The 16,176-nt window shown below is 38.8% G+C and overlaps 1 protein-coding gene across 1 annotated transcript; it reads left to right on the forward strand.

Annotated features, from left to right (window-relative positions):
- Nucleotides 1-212: 212 nt before the first annotated feature.
- KGD4 (alpha-ketoglutarate dehydrogenase subunit 4) lies at nucleotides 213-11,012 on the forward strand. Its single transcript, XM_020889991.2, has 4 exons — nucleotides 213-348; nucleotides 6,468-6,531; nucleotides 9,200-9,387; nucleotides 10,020-11,012. Exons 1-4 carry the CDS (start codon nucleotides 307-309, stop codon nucleotides 10,035-10,037), a joined length of 312 nt encoding a protein of 103 aa, XP_020745650.2. The 5' UTR covers nucleotides 213-306; the 3' UTR covers nucleotides 10,038-11,012.
- The last annotated feature ends 5,164 nt before the right edge of the window (nucleotides 11,013-16,176 follow it).

The raw sequence follows: 16,176 nt of genomic DNA on the forward strand, positions 1-16,176 counted from the left end.
TCTATCCGGAGAAGAAATCGTCCTAGGTCACTCACAGGCTGATGAACAAAATAAATCCAACATCACAAATCTTCACCTGCAAAACGAAAACAACGGGAAACACGTGGGTCAGCTCCCCGTCGGGAAGAGAGGCGGGGCGGTGTCAGGCACAAGGGGGTGGGGCTAGCTCCACAGTGGAGGAGGGTCCAGCCTGAGGGCCAGCTCCTCCTCCGTGACGTCAAAGGAAGGGCCCGCCCCCAGCCGCGCGGGACGCTTGTTATAACCGCGGCTCTCGAGCGCCCCGGAAGCTGCCCCTTCTCGGGGGTCATGATGGGCAGCAAGATGGCGTCTGCCAGCAGGGTCGTTCAGGTAAGGAGACTCGGTCGCCTTTCTGTGCCATGGACGGTAGGGAAGGTGCTGACTGTAACACCCGCGCTGGGGAGGAAAGGCGGTGGTGGAGGCTACGCGGTGACCGCGGCCCTGTGTAGGGGCCAGCAGCTGCTTCCCCAGGTGTATGTGAGAATTGGACCTTGCGCTTGTTGGGACGGGCAGTGAAGCCTGGGACGGAGCTGACGATTCGAGCCAGGCCGAGGGAGTGCATCTCTGCAGGTAGGCACTTAGCTGTTGCAAAGTCCCTGGACTGCCCTCCACCGAGACCTCTTAGAGATCCTCTTAGCAGGCTGCAGGCTTGGCTGCCTGGCAATATCCTGGCCAATCAGCGACCGGTGTTGTCTAGGTTTGTCGCGAATCGGCCAATCGGAAGGAAGGCGGTAGGGCAGTGAAAGGAAGCGACCCTTCGCTCTGACCCAGTGTCCCTTCAAGGTCTTAGGAATGGCCAGAGAACTGGCCTCGCGGGCTGCGTCCTCGCCGGATACTCTCCTCCACCAACCAGAGTCTGGTTATAGGCCTGATGGGGGAGAATGGAAAAAAGATATATTTAAGTTTTTCTGTTATGTTTTTTCCCTGGTTTAGATTGGCGCTAGAGGGACTTTATCAATCCACTCATCAGCTACTAACTACTGACAGCTTTTGTTTTTGTTTCTCCAACTGTGGTCTTTAGCTTAAGTAGGAAAATTAAACTTGGTCTATAAAGGGCGACAACCTCCACTTTTGTGGTTGTTTTACTCGAGTTTTTTTCCAACTCAAGTTGCAGTGTAGTACAATTAACTTTTAACTTTGATATGAGATATGCATTTCCCTTTTCACAAGTACATCTCTTGAAAGACTTTTTCTTAAAGTTATTTCGCTCTGAAATATAATCTTAGATCCCAGTCTTTGCTCCCATTGCAACAAATGATCCTCACTTGTACATTCAGTGGGTTATTATTAAGCCTTAATTAAAGACTTTGTGAGGATAGGCAAACACTGAACAAAGGACCAGTATCCTTAATAGATAATTATATGTATCAGTAATATATAGCCCAGTTTTTTAAATGGGTAAAAAAACTTGATAATGCACGAAGCAAGATATTTGAATGAGCACTAAGCCAGTGAAAAGATGTTCCAACACCATTACTTGCCAGGGAAATGCAAATTAAAACCAGGAAACCACCAAAAATTATTAAAAAGACTGAGACTGACAAGTGGTTATGAGAACACAGAGCACCTGAAACTCTCATCCATTGCTGGTAGGAATATAAAAAGGTACAGCCACTTTGGAAAACTGTTTTGTGGGCCTTTACTACTAGTTAGACATAACTACCCTATGTCCCAGCAGTCTTACTCATAGGTTTATACCCAGGAGAAATGAGTGCATATACCTATTTAAAAAACAAGATAAAAATGTTCATAGTTGCTTTATTCATAATAACACCTAAACCAGAAAATATCCAAATATCCATTAGCAATATAAAGTGTAGTAGACTTGTTAAAATGGAACAGCACACAGCAATAATAAAGAACTATTAATACATGCAACAAAAAAGATGCTGTGAGATACAGAATAAGGAATGGCCTGTCTGCTTCTAACAGAGCTGCAAAGACTTATATTCACATTCATAAAACAAAGCAGTACATGCTGACAACATGTTAATGTTAGCAAAATGTGTTGGGTACTTCTGTGCCAGGCCTATACTCAGGGCTGGGACCACAGGGCCAACAGGACAATACATGGTGCCTCCACAGAGCTTAGAACTTGTTGGTCAGTATCTTGAAGAGAGAGTAGTATTTCAGCAGACTGGCACAAACTGATAGGAATTCACAAAGCATGGTATCATCATTAAGTAGAGGAATTCGGCTGGACGCAGGGTATTTTAAAATAATTTTAGAAGAGTAAGTTATAAATGCCTGCTGAATGTCAAGCAATATATATTTGATATGTTTGAGATGATGCAGTAGTAGAGAGGAGATAATCATGTAGGAAATCATTTAACTATAAGACACAGGGGGAGAAGGTAGGTAGTTGGGTTAATTCAGGGTTTGAGATTTACAGCAAGGCAGTTGAGAGTGCTAAGAGGTTGCTCAGTGGACTGTGGGTCTAGGCTAGATGGGAAAGGAAGTAAAGTCAAGATGGAACCACTTGACTGGGAGAAAAGGGAGAGATAGGAAATGAAAGGCTGGCTGAAACTGATAGTGGGAAATAACAAAGAAGAGAGTTAAAAGGTTGTAGTTGAGTTTGGATTTTAGGTTAAGGTTTTAGGGATGGTACAGCTCTGAACTCAGTAAAGAGTTAAGAATAGAAGAAAAGAGCCTTTCAGGAATAGACACTAAACTGGAAAGAACACAAAGGTCAATGGGCAACTTAGAAGTTTTCCTAAAGGAAATAGTAGAGGAAAGGAGCAAAAGGATTAAAAAAACAAAACGCAGATAACAATTGAGGCCTGCGCAGGTCCCAACCTGTCCGTGGTTTGGAGTTGCTATCTGCCTCATAAAGCAAAGGAAGTAGAGAGATGGTCTTCTGAGAAGGCAAGAGTTGTCTTCTCCTCTGAAAAAGCCTCTAACATAGTTGACTTTGGCATCTTCCAAGAATCGTAGGGCAGGGATTGAGGCAGCATGAGGCTGGGTTTTCAGTTGAGGTAGAGAGAAGACACTAGTTCTAACCAGAAGGTCCAGAGTACAGTGTCGTTTCCTCCAGAACGCGTCACTTTTAACTTACCCTGGGCTTCATGAATCGTAGAAGTGGATTCCTTTATAAAATAAGTTTCCCCCCAAAATCAAAGATAATGAAAAAAGATTAAGGGGATTCAGAGAATGTCATAGAAGTAGATAAAGACAAGATGATGCAACTTTTGTATAATAAGTCTCTGAAAAAGTGAGAGTACAGTTGACCAAGTCTCAATACCTATAATTTAGTAGAACTTTCCTGATACAGAAAGAGACTTAAAGTTATACCTTGTAGTTGAGAGATTTGACCTAGTATGTTGACTAATGGGTATATTCTAGTAAAATCATTGACTTTTAAAGAAAAGAATTATTTGGTGATCCAAGCAACAAGACTAAGCACTTACTAAGTTATCAAAGTTTTCAACAACAAACTTCTTCAAGGAAAACATGTGGATAGCATATTTAAGGTAGTTAAGGAAAGAAAATGTAAACCTAAGCTTTATCTAGCTGCACTGACCTTCAAGTATAAAGGCCACAAACTCTTCTAAACCTTTAGTAACTCAGGGAATACTGTGCCCCCAAAGCTCTTCCTACTAGCTCTCCCAGGGAATGAGCATCAGACAACTAAGGAATACTTAGTTGTACTTGTAGCTGTTTTAACACAGGAACTGGATATAATCACTGAGTGTATTTAACTGTGGAATTAAGGCTAGATAGTGCAGATAAGGGAGAAAGACTTGTTGGTAATATTTGCTCTGACAGTATCTATCTAATAAGACTTTTTTTTTCAATATATTAATCTTTTTTTTTCATTTATTTTTATTAGTTGGAGGCTAATTACTTTACATAACAAGACTTTTTAAATGAAGGAATAAGAGGAAGAGTATACAGAAAGTAGAATAAACTTGTAATTGCCTCTGGTTATTAACTGAGCCCTAGTGGCTCAGAGGGTAAGGCGCCTGCCTGAAACGCAGTAGATGCGGGTTCGATCCCTGGGTCAGGAAGATCCCCTGGAGAAGGAAGTGGCAGCCCATTCCAGTACTCTTGCCTGGAAAATCCCATGGATGGAGGAGCCTAGTAGGCTACAGTCCATGGGGTCGCAAAGAGTTGGACACGACTGAGCAACTTCTTTCATTCATTCATTAACTGGTAGTAAAAGATGGGGAGGGGTGGCAGAGAAGAGATTACCGTTAATTACTTTCATTCTTTCCAGTGATAGTGAACCAATAGATAGTATCTCAGAAACAGGCAATTAAGAGTATTATCTAAAAAAAAAAAAAAAAGAGTATTATCTAAAGGTAACAGCATAACATAAACATTATACAAAAGTACAGATCTAAATACCAAAAAACCAACAACTAACCAACCAACCCCACAAATGAAAGCAAAGAAAAAGATCATAGGACAAAGAATGTTAAATAATGATATGACAGAAAATATACCAAATTTATGAGTTACAAATGTAAGTGGTCTCACTTCCCTTTTAAAAGTGTTCTCAGGTTGGCCAACAAATGAATATTTAATGTTATATATTATATAAAAGGCACAGCTGAAACAAAGAGACTTAGAAAGGTACAAATAAAAGGATAGCCAACTGATCTATAAGGACATATTACTACACTTTTAAGTGTACAAAAACTATATTGAACTGGATTCTTTCTCTCTGGTATATGTACACATGGTTAAGTGTGTGTATACATATTCACATGCCTGTACAGTTAACCCTGACTGACGAGTGGTCTGTTCACTCATTTGTCTGATGTTTGCTGAGCATGTACTGGGTACTGAGTACTGCTGCAGAAGTACTTCATTTTCCATCTCTGCCCTTCCGGGAGCTTTGCTGTCCTGCAATCACTGGCTCATTTATCTGTCCTCTACACAGTATTCTTGAGATGCTCAGGTTGCTGTGGAAACATAGGAGTCCTTTTTAAATCGGATTTAGGGATGGGGAATCTTCTTAAGAGAAGAGTGACAGTTGAGCTGTTTTACAAGATAGTCAGGTAAAAGCAAAGACATGGAAGTAGGGTGGAACCAGGGAGAGATTTCCTGGCAGAGCACAGGAGCTCTCAGCTGAAGGAGGGTGGAAATGGTATGATGAGTTAGGGAAATGAAAAGTACTTCAGAGTACATGGGTGAATGGTACCATGGTGGGGAATGAGACTGGAGAGGTAGGGAGAGGCCAGATCCTGATGGACCTGTTGGTGCCAAATGCCAGTTTGAAGTTTATCCGGAAAAACATCAGCCTGGAAGATGGACAGAACACTCTTTCAAGAATCCTGGCTATGAAAAGCAACAGTTACTAGACAGAGTGAGAAGTTATTTTTAGGGTTCTGTTTTATTAGTCTCAGCATTTTATATATATTCAGATGATTTCATACTGAAAGTTCTGCTTAATTTCCTCTGTAGCATGATCTGGAATTTTAGTGATAAAAAATTAATACTCTTCAAATATCTTATTAAAAAGTTATCTAAATACATGTATTCCTATGGGTGTAGGAAAAAGAATAAATCGAGTTATCAGATGTTTAAATCTATTTTATTTTGTTATGAGCTTATAAATCTATTTATTGTGTTTTGAGCTTATAGATGATGTTTTTTCTTTGTGCTTTTCTGTGTTTTTACCAGTTTTTTTGTATACAGAACATGTGTTACTTTTGTTGTCCGAAAAAGTTTGTTTGATTACCTAATTTTCAGTATGCTTTTTATCCTATTCTAAACAACTAAGTATTAAAACATAGTACAGAAACAATAGTCAGTACAAGTCAAGGAAACTTCCAGTTCTTACCTGTCAGCAGGGTGAGTTAGAAGTCATGCAACATGAAATCCATGTCACCGTATAGGGTTGTTTTGAGGTCATATGGCAGTACAGTACAGTGTTTTGTGATGTGTAAAGCACAAATTTATTATGAATATCAAATAAGATAAACGGTAGCTTATAGCCTGGCTGTCCCTGTTGGGGAAGGCACAGTAATTTCTTTCTCTGTGGCTGCCCTGGGTCTTCGTTGCAGCGCAGGCTTTCTCTAGTTGCGGCGAGCAGGGCTGCTCTTCCTTATGATCGGGGCTTCTCATTGGGCGGCATCTCTGTTGTGGACCGTAGGCTCTAGGCACATGGGCTTCAGGCGTTGCCGCTGGCAGGCTTTAGAGCACAGGCTTAGTAGTTCTGGCGCTTAGGCTTAGCCGCTCCGCGTCGTGTGGAAATTGCCTGGACCAGAGAGCAAGCTGCGTCCCTGCATTGGCACGTGGGTTCTCGTCCAGTGTGCCATCAGGGAAATACAAGAGGAAAATTTAAAAGTACTTTTTTTAATAGAAAATTTAAAGTTGCTGTCAACTACTAAGTTATTTTAACAAAGGTATCTGCTTGTGGGATTCAGTAGTTTATTTCTTATGTAGTTAATGAGGTTCTCTTAGTACTTCATTTCTTTCTCATGCTTTTTTTTTTCTTTTAGGTAGTCAAGCCACATACTCCATTAATAAGGTTCCCTGACAGAAGAGACAATCCTAAACCAAATGGTAAGCTGCAGTTTATTTAGGCTAAAAAAATATGTACAATCAGATCTATACATGAATATTTTATTATAGACTGTTTTTCATTTTAAAATCAGGTTGACAATTGTAGCCTAGGTCACAGTGGTATGTTAGGTTTTTAATGATACTGAGTTTATATATGGGAATTTTTGTTCTACCTTTTCTTCTGTCCTTCAGAAGAATCTCCCATGTTTATATATGCAAAGATTATGATGAATAACCACCATTCCTATATCTTTCTCCCAGCTAACCTTCTTTTTTTTTTTTTTTTCATTTATTTTTATTAGTTGGAGGCTAATTACTTTGCAATATTGTAGTGGTTTTTGTTATACATTGAAATGAATTAGCCATGGATTTACATGTATTCCCCATCCCAGTCCCCCCTCCCACCTCCCTCTCCACCCGATCCCTCTGGGTCTTCCCAGTGCACCAGGCCCGAGCACTTGTCTCATGCATCCAACCTGGGCTGGTGATCTGTTTCACCCTAGATAATATACATGTTTCGATGCTGTTCTCTTGAAACATCCCACCCTTGCCTTCTCCCACAGAGTCCAAAAGTCTGTTCTGTACATCTGTGTCTCTTTTTCTGTTTTGCATATAGGGTATCATTACCATCTTTCTAAATCCCATATATATGTGTTAGTATACTGTAATGTTCTTTATCTTTCTGGCTTACTTCACTCTGTATAATGGGCTCCAGTTTCATCCATCTCATTAGAACTGATTCAAATGAATTCTTTTTAATGGCTGAGTAATATTCCATGGTGTATATGTACCACAGCTTCCTTATCCATTCATCTGCTGTTGGGCATCTAGGTTGCTTCCATGTCCTGGCTATTATAAACAGTGCTGCGATGAACATTGGGGTGCACGTGTCTCTTTCAGATCTGGTTTCCTCGGTGTGTATGCCCAGGAGTGGGATTGCTGGGTCATATGGCAGTTCTATTTCCAGTTTTTTAAGGAATCTCCACACTGTTCTCCATAGTGGCTGTACTAGTTTGCATTCCCACCAAAAGTGTAAGAGGGTTCCCTTTTCTCCACACCCTCTCCAGCATTTATTGCTTGTAGACTTTTGGATAGCAGCCATCCTGACTGGCTTGTAATGGTACCTCATTGTTTTTTTTTTTTTTTTTTTTTTGAGGAATTTTATTTATTTATTTTTTTTCTTTTTCATTTTTTTTTTTTATTTTTTTTTTTATTTTTTATTAGTTGGAGGCTAATTACTTTACATCATTACAGTAGTTTTTGTTATACATTGATATGAATTAGCCATGGATTTACATGTACTCCCCATCCCAGTCCCCCCTCCCACCTCCCTCTCCACCCGATCCCTCTGGGTCTTCCCAGTGCACCAGGTCCAAGCACTTGTCTCATGCACCCAACCAAGGCTGGTGATCTGTTTCACCCTAGATAATATACATGTTTCAATGCTGTTCTCCTGAAACATCCCACCCTCGCCTTCTCCCAGAGTCCACAAGTCTGTTCCATACATCTGAGTCTCTTTTTCTGTTTTGCATATAGGGTATCATTACCATCTTTCTAAATCCCATATATATGTGTTAGTATACTGTAATGTTCTTTATCTTTCTGGCTTACTTCACTCTGTATAATGGGCTCCAGTTTCATCCATCTCATTAGAACTGATTCAAATGAATTCTTTTTAATGGCTGAGTAATATTCCATGGTGTATATGTACCACAGCTTCCTTATCCATTCATCTGCTGTTGGGCATCTAGGTTGCTTCCATGTCCTGGCTATTATAAACAGTGCTGCGATGAACATTGGGGTGCACGTGTCTCTTTCAGATCTGGTTTCCTCGGTGTGTATGCCCAGGAGTGGGATTGCTGGGTCATATGGCAGTTCTATTTCCAGTTTTTTAAGGAATCTCCACACTGTTCTCCATAGTGGCTGTACTAGTTTGCATTCCCACCAACAGTGTAAGAGGGTTCCCTTTTCTCCACACCCTCTCCAGCATTTATTGCTTGTAGACTTTTGGATAGCAGCCATCCTGACTGGCGTATAATGGGTACCTCATTGTTAACCTTCTCTTTTTCATTCACTCATATATCTGTTCATTCAATCAGTAAATATTTCTTGGATTGCCTTAGAACTTAGTAGTCATTACCCATTAAAGTAATTGAAGATTCTGAACAAGTTCTGTTTTTCTTTTACTCGTCTGTCACTGTATTATAAGATACTCAACCTTTAATTCAGGGAGAATTTTAACAAATTTTATATAGATATTTTTAACTTGTTGTAACTCTTGAAGAATATAGGTGACAAACAAGCCTTGGAAAAAACAAATCTCATTTCCATCTACCAGCTTTTTTATTCTCCATTGTATACTACCTGTAATCTCTACCATAGGGCAAAACTTAAGTAATGTCAGTTATCCACGTGGATTGAACTCCACTATCTAAAAATTTCATTATTTTATGAACTTACTCAATTTAATAGTTCACTGACTTAAAACTACCTCATTTGCTTTAAAACAAACTTATGAAACTATATAGCTACCCAACCAAGTTACTCTATAAGACTTACCTCTTGGAATTGTAATACTTATCATTTTAAGAATAACTTGATTATTCAATAATAAAATAGTATTTTAAGACCCTGAACAATCCTTCTAAGTTGTTTTTTTTAATTTCAGTATCAGAAGTTCTACGATCAGCAGGACTACCATCTCATACTTCCTCAATTTCGCAGCATTCTAAGGGAAGTAAATTGCCAGACTGGCTGATGCATCAGGGTCCACCAGACACTGCAGAGATAATAAAAACTTTACCTCAGAAATACAGAAGGAAACTTGTGTCTCAAGAAGAAATTGAATTTATCCAAGTATGTTATTGCTCTTTATCACAATACTGTGGAAGACACCTTATTAGCTTTGGAGTTTCAGATGCTGATTTACATGTTCTTCCAATTGTCTTGTCAAGGTGTGTCCATACCTAAGACAGGGATGGTCAGGTAGGCCAGGACTATGAGAAATAAATGATGTTTGAGCCCTCAATAAATGTGCTTGAAAGAATAATTTTATTTAAATATTTAGTTATTTTAAATTCTTTATTTGGCTGCATCTGTTTGGTTTTTTTGTTATTGTTTTAATTGTAGGCATTCTGGATCTTTGATCATTGAGGCATGTGAGCTCTTTAGTTCCAGCATGCAAACTCTTAAATTGTGGCATGTGGGATCTAGTTCCTGACCAGGGTCCTCATTAATTTTTTTATAGTTTAAAGGACCAAGAAATTCGAGGACCATTGACCTAGGTCAAACTTGAGTCCCTTTCAGATCTGAAATTCTTTATAATATTGATATGAGATATGAGAGCCCAAAAGCTATGAAAAATCTGAAATTTGTTTTAAGACCTAAAGATCATTGCTTTAAAATGTCTCAGATTTTTATAGTTCCCATGAAAAATTTTTTTTGTAAATGAAACACCTAATCTTATTGCTTTATTTCTTCCTTTTCAGCGTGGAGGTCCGGAATAATCACTGACAATGAGGCTGCAATGAGAAGAGACAATGAGACTCTTCTTTTAGAAGAGTCTTTCTAAAAAAGGACTTCCAGAATGACAAATGAAAAATTGTATATTAAACAACTTTAATAAATATTCTGTAAAAAGAAAAAAAAAGATAAAGTATAGAAAATTTAGATGGACACTTATATCTCCTAATTTATGTATCTTGGTCAGCTTCTCTAGAAGCTTACCTGATTGTTTATATACTTTATACCTTAATTAAGTATACATTTTAAAATGTTAGCCTATTAATTTACTTTTGATTATCAAGCATAACAGTGTTGAACTGTTGAAAGCACACAATGTCTAGTGAACCATCAAAGGCTTCCAGTAATTTCACTTTTCTTTCATTTTCCATTTAATAATATATTTGGCAGAATTGCAGCTTTCTGGAAGTAATTTTCCTAAACTTGAATGAGGATCCATGAAAAATAACTCCATTATTCGTTCTTACTTCTCAGTGTTTTTGCATTCACAAAGTTACTGGAACATAACTGGCTTATTAACAAGCATATCCTACTCTAAATGATAAAAATATACCCATGGTAAAACAGTTGACTTTGTGGTATTAAGACTAGGGAGTTAACACACAATATTATATGTAACCTGTATTCAGAAAATGCCAGAGTATAAAATGGAAAATGAGATCAAAATGAATATAGCATAGGAATAACATTTGACTAGAAATTGTAATTTATTATGTTTTCAGGGGGGTTAAGAAAGTCTTGTTCTTTGGCTTATCTCTTTGTTTCGATTGTGATCATGTATACAAATCCTGATAATCATAAACTTTCTCAAACTTAATTGTCTGAAAGTCTCATAAAATCAACCTATTTACCTTAAGGCAATTAATAGAATTTTGATAGGGTCTTCCTGTACCAAGGGTATGTATAATTGTGAAAGTAAAGCCTCACAAAGTGAAATAAATTCTCTTCCATACCTTTAATGATTTCTAGAATATGTTTTAAAGAAGTCATCCCTAATAGGGTAATTCATGAGTAATAGAATTGTTGAGTACATTTTTGTGTTTGCCCAGTTACATATGGATTAATCTTTATACTTATTTTGTTTTTTCTGCTGTTTCAGAGTTGATCTGCTTTTTGTGTAAATTCTGTATTGTGGCCTATTATAAATGTTGCCCAACTCAAATGTAAGATAGGAATTTGGTGCTAGCAATAAGCTACTCTGGTAATGCATGAGAAATACAAGACTCAGGATTTCTTTTTTATTATTTAAAAAAATGTATTTGGAAAAATTTCTTAAAAACCTGTACTATTCTCTTTTTTCTCCTTAGCTTTCTTATTTCAGTAAAAAGAAGCTCATGGCAAGTTTTTTCTTCTTTCAGAAACAGAGTAGGTTCAGGAGATGAAGAGTGGCTCAAATAATACTGTGGGCCAGCAGTTAGAAACCCCTGTACTGGAACTGAGGGCCACATTTACTGCAGCTGCTGCCATGAAAGTTCCAATGAAAAAATATATCACTTATATAATCATGACTAGAGGCACGACAAAAGAATGTTCATGGGAACTGCTGTCATAGGATGAGCTCCCAAAGAGGATAGTGTCATAGAAGGAATTTGGGTTTAGCGTTAATAGCTTGTATATTCATTTAGGAGTTAAACACTTAAGTATCCATAACCATTAGCGAATTGCTTAGTTTGTCCAACTTGCAGTTTTTTTCTCCAGTACTTTACAGTTTGATAGGCAGGATCAAATTAGAGTATTGACTGTTGCTGTTGTTGTTCAGTCCCTTAGTTATGTCCGACTCTGTGACCTCATGAAATGTAGCATGCCAGGCTTCTCTGTCCTCCACTATCTCCCAGAGTTTGCTCAAGTTCATGTCCATTGAGTTGGTGATGCTAACACCTTCTGTTACCCCTTTCTCCTTTTGCCTTCAGTGTTTCCCAGCATCACAGTCTTTTCCATTGAGTTGGTTCTTCACATTAGGTGGCCAAAGTATTGGAGCTTCAGCTTCAGCAGCAGTCCTTCCAATGGATATTCAGGGTTGATTTTCTTTTGGATAGACTTGTGTGAACTCCTTGCTGTCCAAGGAACACTCAGGTCTTCTTGAGCATCACAATTCAAAAGCATCAATTTTTCAGTGCTTATCCTTCTTTATGGTCCAACTCTCACATCCATATATGACTACTGGGAAAACCACAGCTTTGACTATACAGATCTCTGTTGGCAGAGTGATGTCTCTGCTTTTTAATACTCTGTCTAGGTGTGTCATAACTTTGTTTCCAACGAGCAAGCATCTTTTAATTTCATGACTGCAGTCACCGTTCCCAGTGATTTTGGAGCCCAAGAAAATCTGTCACTGCTTCTACTTTTCCCCCTTTTATTTTCCATGAAGTGATGGGACCAGATGCCATGATCTTTGTTTTTTGAATGTTGAGTTTTAAGCCAGCTTTTTCACTCCCACCTTCATCAAGAGGCTCTTTAGTTCCTCTTCACTTTCTACCGTTAGAGTGGTATCATCTACATATCTGAGGTTGTTGATGTTTCTCCCAGCAATCTTGATTCCAGCTTGTGAGTCATCCAGCCCAGTGTTTCACATGATGTACTCTGCATATAAGTTAAATAAGCAAGGTGACAATATACAGCCTTGTCATACACCTTTCCCAGTTTGGAACCAATCAGTTGTTCCATGTCTGGTTCTAACTGTTGCTTCTTGACCCATATATAGACTTTCTCAGGAGACAGGTAAGGTGGTCTGGTACTCCCTTCTCTTTCTGAGAATTTTCCACTGTTTGTTGTGATCCGCACAGTCAAAGGCTTCAGTGTACTCAATGGGGCAGAAGTAGATGTTTTTCTGGAACTCCCTTGCTTTCTCTGTGATTCAACAAATGTTGGCAATTTGACCTCTGGTTCCTCTGCCTCTTCGAAACCCAGCTTGTACATCTGGAAGTGCTTGGTTCATGTAGTCTATTACTTTGTAATAAAGCACCCCAAAACCTAGTGGCTAAAAACATTATCACTTCATAGCTCATGGTTTCTCTGGATCAGGAATTCTGGAAGAGTGTGCCTGGGCAATTCTGCTCAGTGTTTCTCATAAAGCTGCAGTCAGTGCCACCTGGGGCTGGACCATCTAGCTCCAAGATAGCTAACTCACTTTACTGGCAGATTGATGTTGGCTGTTGGTAGGAGGTCTCGATTCTCTACCTAGGCCTCTCCACAGGGCTGCCCTAATGAATTCACAACACGATGGCTGACATCCCCAGAGGAGGTGATCTAAGTGAACAAGCAGAAACAACAATCCCTCTGATCTACACTCATTATACAAATTCATTTCTGCTATATTCTGTTACAGAAAATAGTCCATTTCATTGAGGAAACTACCCAAGTGCATTAATACCAAAAGGCAAAAATCATTAGGACCATTTTGGAAGCTGGTTTCCACTGGTGTGTAAAAGTGCCTTGTTAACTGTAAAATGCTATACACATGGTTAATGGTATTTTGTATTTATACAATGACCTAATGGGCCCACAATATCACTTAAACATTGCCTTTGTTATCCTATTTAAAAAGTTCCAATATAGGAATTCACTTGTCTAAAGTATGGTATAAGAGGGCTTACCAATTCATATGCCATGGCACACTTGGGAACCTCAAGCCTCAAATTTAGTTCACTATGTAGCTTGTTTCTACAAGTGAGAATAGATTACTATTACAGTAATGTCTTTTAGAAGGAACTGTGACCTAAGTCACATATCATATATCCACTAGCTATGACTTGCCACAATTAAGAGAGTGATAGAGATGGTGTGTTTTCTGTGCTGTAGGAGAATTTTGCTTAATGACTATATCAGCACTCAAAGACCCAAGTAGTGACAAAGAATAGGAAGGTGATCAATAACAGTTATTGTTAACATAAACTGAGCACTGTTGGACAGTATCCTAAGGGTTTTTGAAGTGTGCAGTCATTTAAGCCTTGTAGCAGCCCAGTGAGCAGGTCCTATTACACAGGAGGAAACTAGCACCAGAAAGATTAAATGATGTGCCTAAATCATAAATCTAGTAAATGAATATTTGTGGGTCCAATATTCATATGCAGATAGTCTAGATCCAGAGCAAGGACTCAACTTTTACACTATATTATCTTGAGTAAGTTACCAGCTTTTGTATTCTACTGCCTTCTTCAATGTAACTATGAAAAGTTATATTGAAGATTCTTATATTGAAGTTATATATTCAGGATTCTCAACTCTCAGAAACATTAAATCAGTTCAGTTGCTCAGTTCAGTCACTCAGTCTGACTCTTTGCAACCCCATGGACTGCAACACGCCAGGTTTCCCTGTCCATTACCAACTCCCGGAGCTTGCTCAAACTCATGTCCATCAAATCAGTGATGCCATCCAATCATCTCATGCTCTGTCATCCCCTTCTCCTCCTGCCTTCAATCTTTCCCAGCATCAGGGTCGTTTCCAATGAGTCAGTTCTTCCAATCAGGTGGCCAAAGTTTTGGTTTCAGCTTCAGCATCAGTCCTTCCAATGAATATTCAGGACTGATTTCCTTTAGGACTGACTGGTTGGATCTCCTTGCAGCCCAACAGACTCTCAAGAATTTTCTCCAACACCACAGTTCAAAAGCATCAATTCTTCAGCACTCAGCTTTCTTTATGGTCCAACTCTCAAATTCATACATGCCTACTGGAAGAACCATAGCTTTGACTAGATGTACTTTTGTTGGTAAAGTAATGTCTCTGCTTTTTAATATGCTGTCTAGGTAGGTCATAGCTTTTCTTCCAAGGAGCAAGCATCTTTTAATTTCATGGTTGCAGTCACCATCTTCAGTGATTTTGGAGCCCAAGAAAATAAAGTCTGTCACTGTTTCCATTGTTTCACCATCTATTCACCATGAGGTGATGGGACCAGATGCCATCATCTTTGTTTTTTGAATGTTGAGTTTTAAGTCAGCTTTTTCACTCTCCTCTTTCACTTTCATCAAGAGGCTCTTTAGTTCTTATTTGCTTTGAGCCATAAGGGTGGTGTCATCTTCATATCTGAGGTTATTGATATTTCTTGATTCCAGCTTGAGCTTCATCCAGTCCAGCGTTTTGCATGATGTACTCTGCATGTAAGTTAAATAAGCAGGGTGACAATATACAGCCTTGACATACTCCTTTCCCAATTTGGAAACAGTCCATTTTTCCATGTCCAATTCTAACTGTTGCTTCGTGACCTGGACACAGATTTCTCAGGAGGCAGGTAAGGTGGTCTGGTATTTCCATCTCTTTAAGAATGTTAAATTCTTAAAACATTAAATGCTCCAACTCAAAACCTTAGAATTATCCTTTTCTTTTCCATAGTCCATGTTAAATGTCAGCAAATCTATTGTCTAGAAGCTAAACTGGTACTCTCAATACAACCATCTGGATCACTCCAAAAATTCTTTAACTAGCCTTCTTGCTTCTTCTTGACCCTCTAAATTTATAGTGTAATTTCTCACAACAAAGTGAGCCTTTTAAAACATTAAGTCAGATATCATTTATCTGCTCAAAACTTTGCAGTGGCTTTTCAGTAATATCTTTCTGGTAACACCCTATTTAAAATCACAAACCCTACTATCTATTTCCTTCCCCTGCTTTACTATCTCAGTAGCACTGGTCAGTATGTATCGAAGTGTATTTTAATTGTTCCGTTAGCTCCTCCCATTGGAAAGCAGGGATCTTTGTTTTTTAGCTTGCTGATTTCTCAGAGTCTGCAACAGAGTCCAGCATACAGTAAGCACTCAATATATATTCGTTAAATATATGAATTAATGTTTGTTGATTTGTATGAAAAGTGAATAAAGCTGGGCACTGATTACAATTAACCATTGAGGACTATGCCTAAAACTTTGTGCAAGTATCATTTAATCCTCGCAACAGCCTATGATGAAATCTATTAGCTCCTTCCACCTTACAGGGTGAAAAACTGATGGCCGGAAGTGTGTTCCATAGCACGAAACTGTTCAGCTTACTAGGAATTTGTTTGCCTGGATGTGCTTCTTCATAAAGAACTAAGAATGCCTCTTGACCAGACATTAAGAACTAGCGCTCGCTTCAGTTCAGTTCAGTCACTCAGTCTTGTCTTGACTCTGACCACATGGACTGCAGCACGTCAG

This window comes from Odocoileus virginianus, chromosome 14 (assembly GCF_023699985.2).
Source record: "Odocoileus virginianus isolate 20LAN1187 ecotype Illinois chromosome 14, Ovbor_1.2, whole genome shotgun sequence".
Taxonomy (NCBI): Eukaryota; Metazoa; Chordata; class Mammalia; order Artiodactyla; family Cervidae; genus Odocoileus; species Odocoileus virginianus.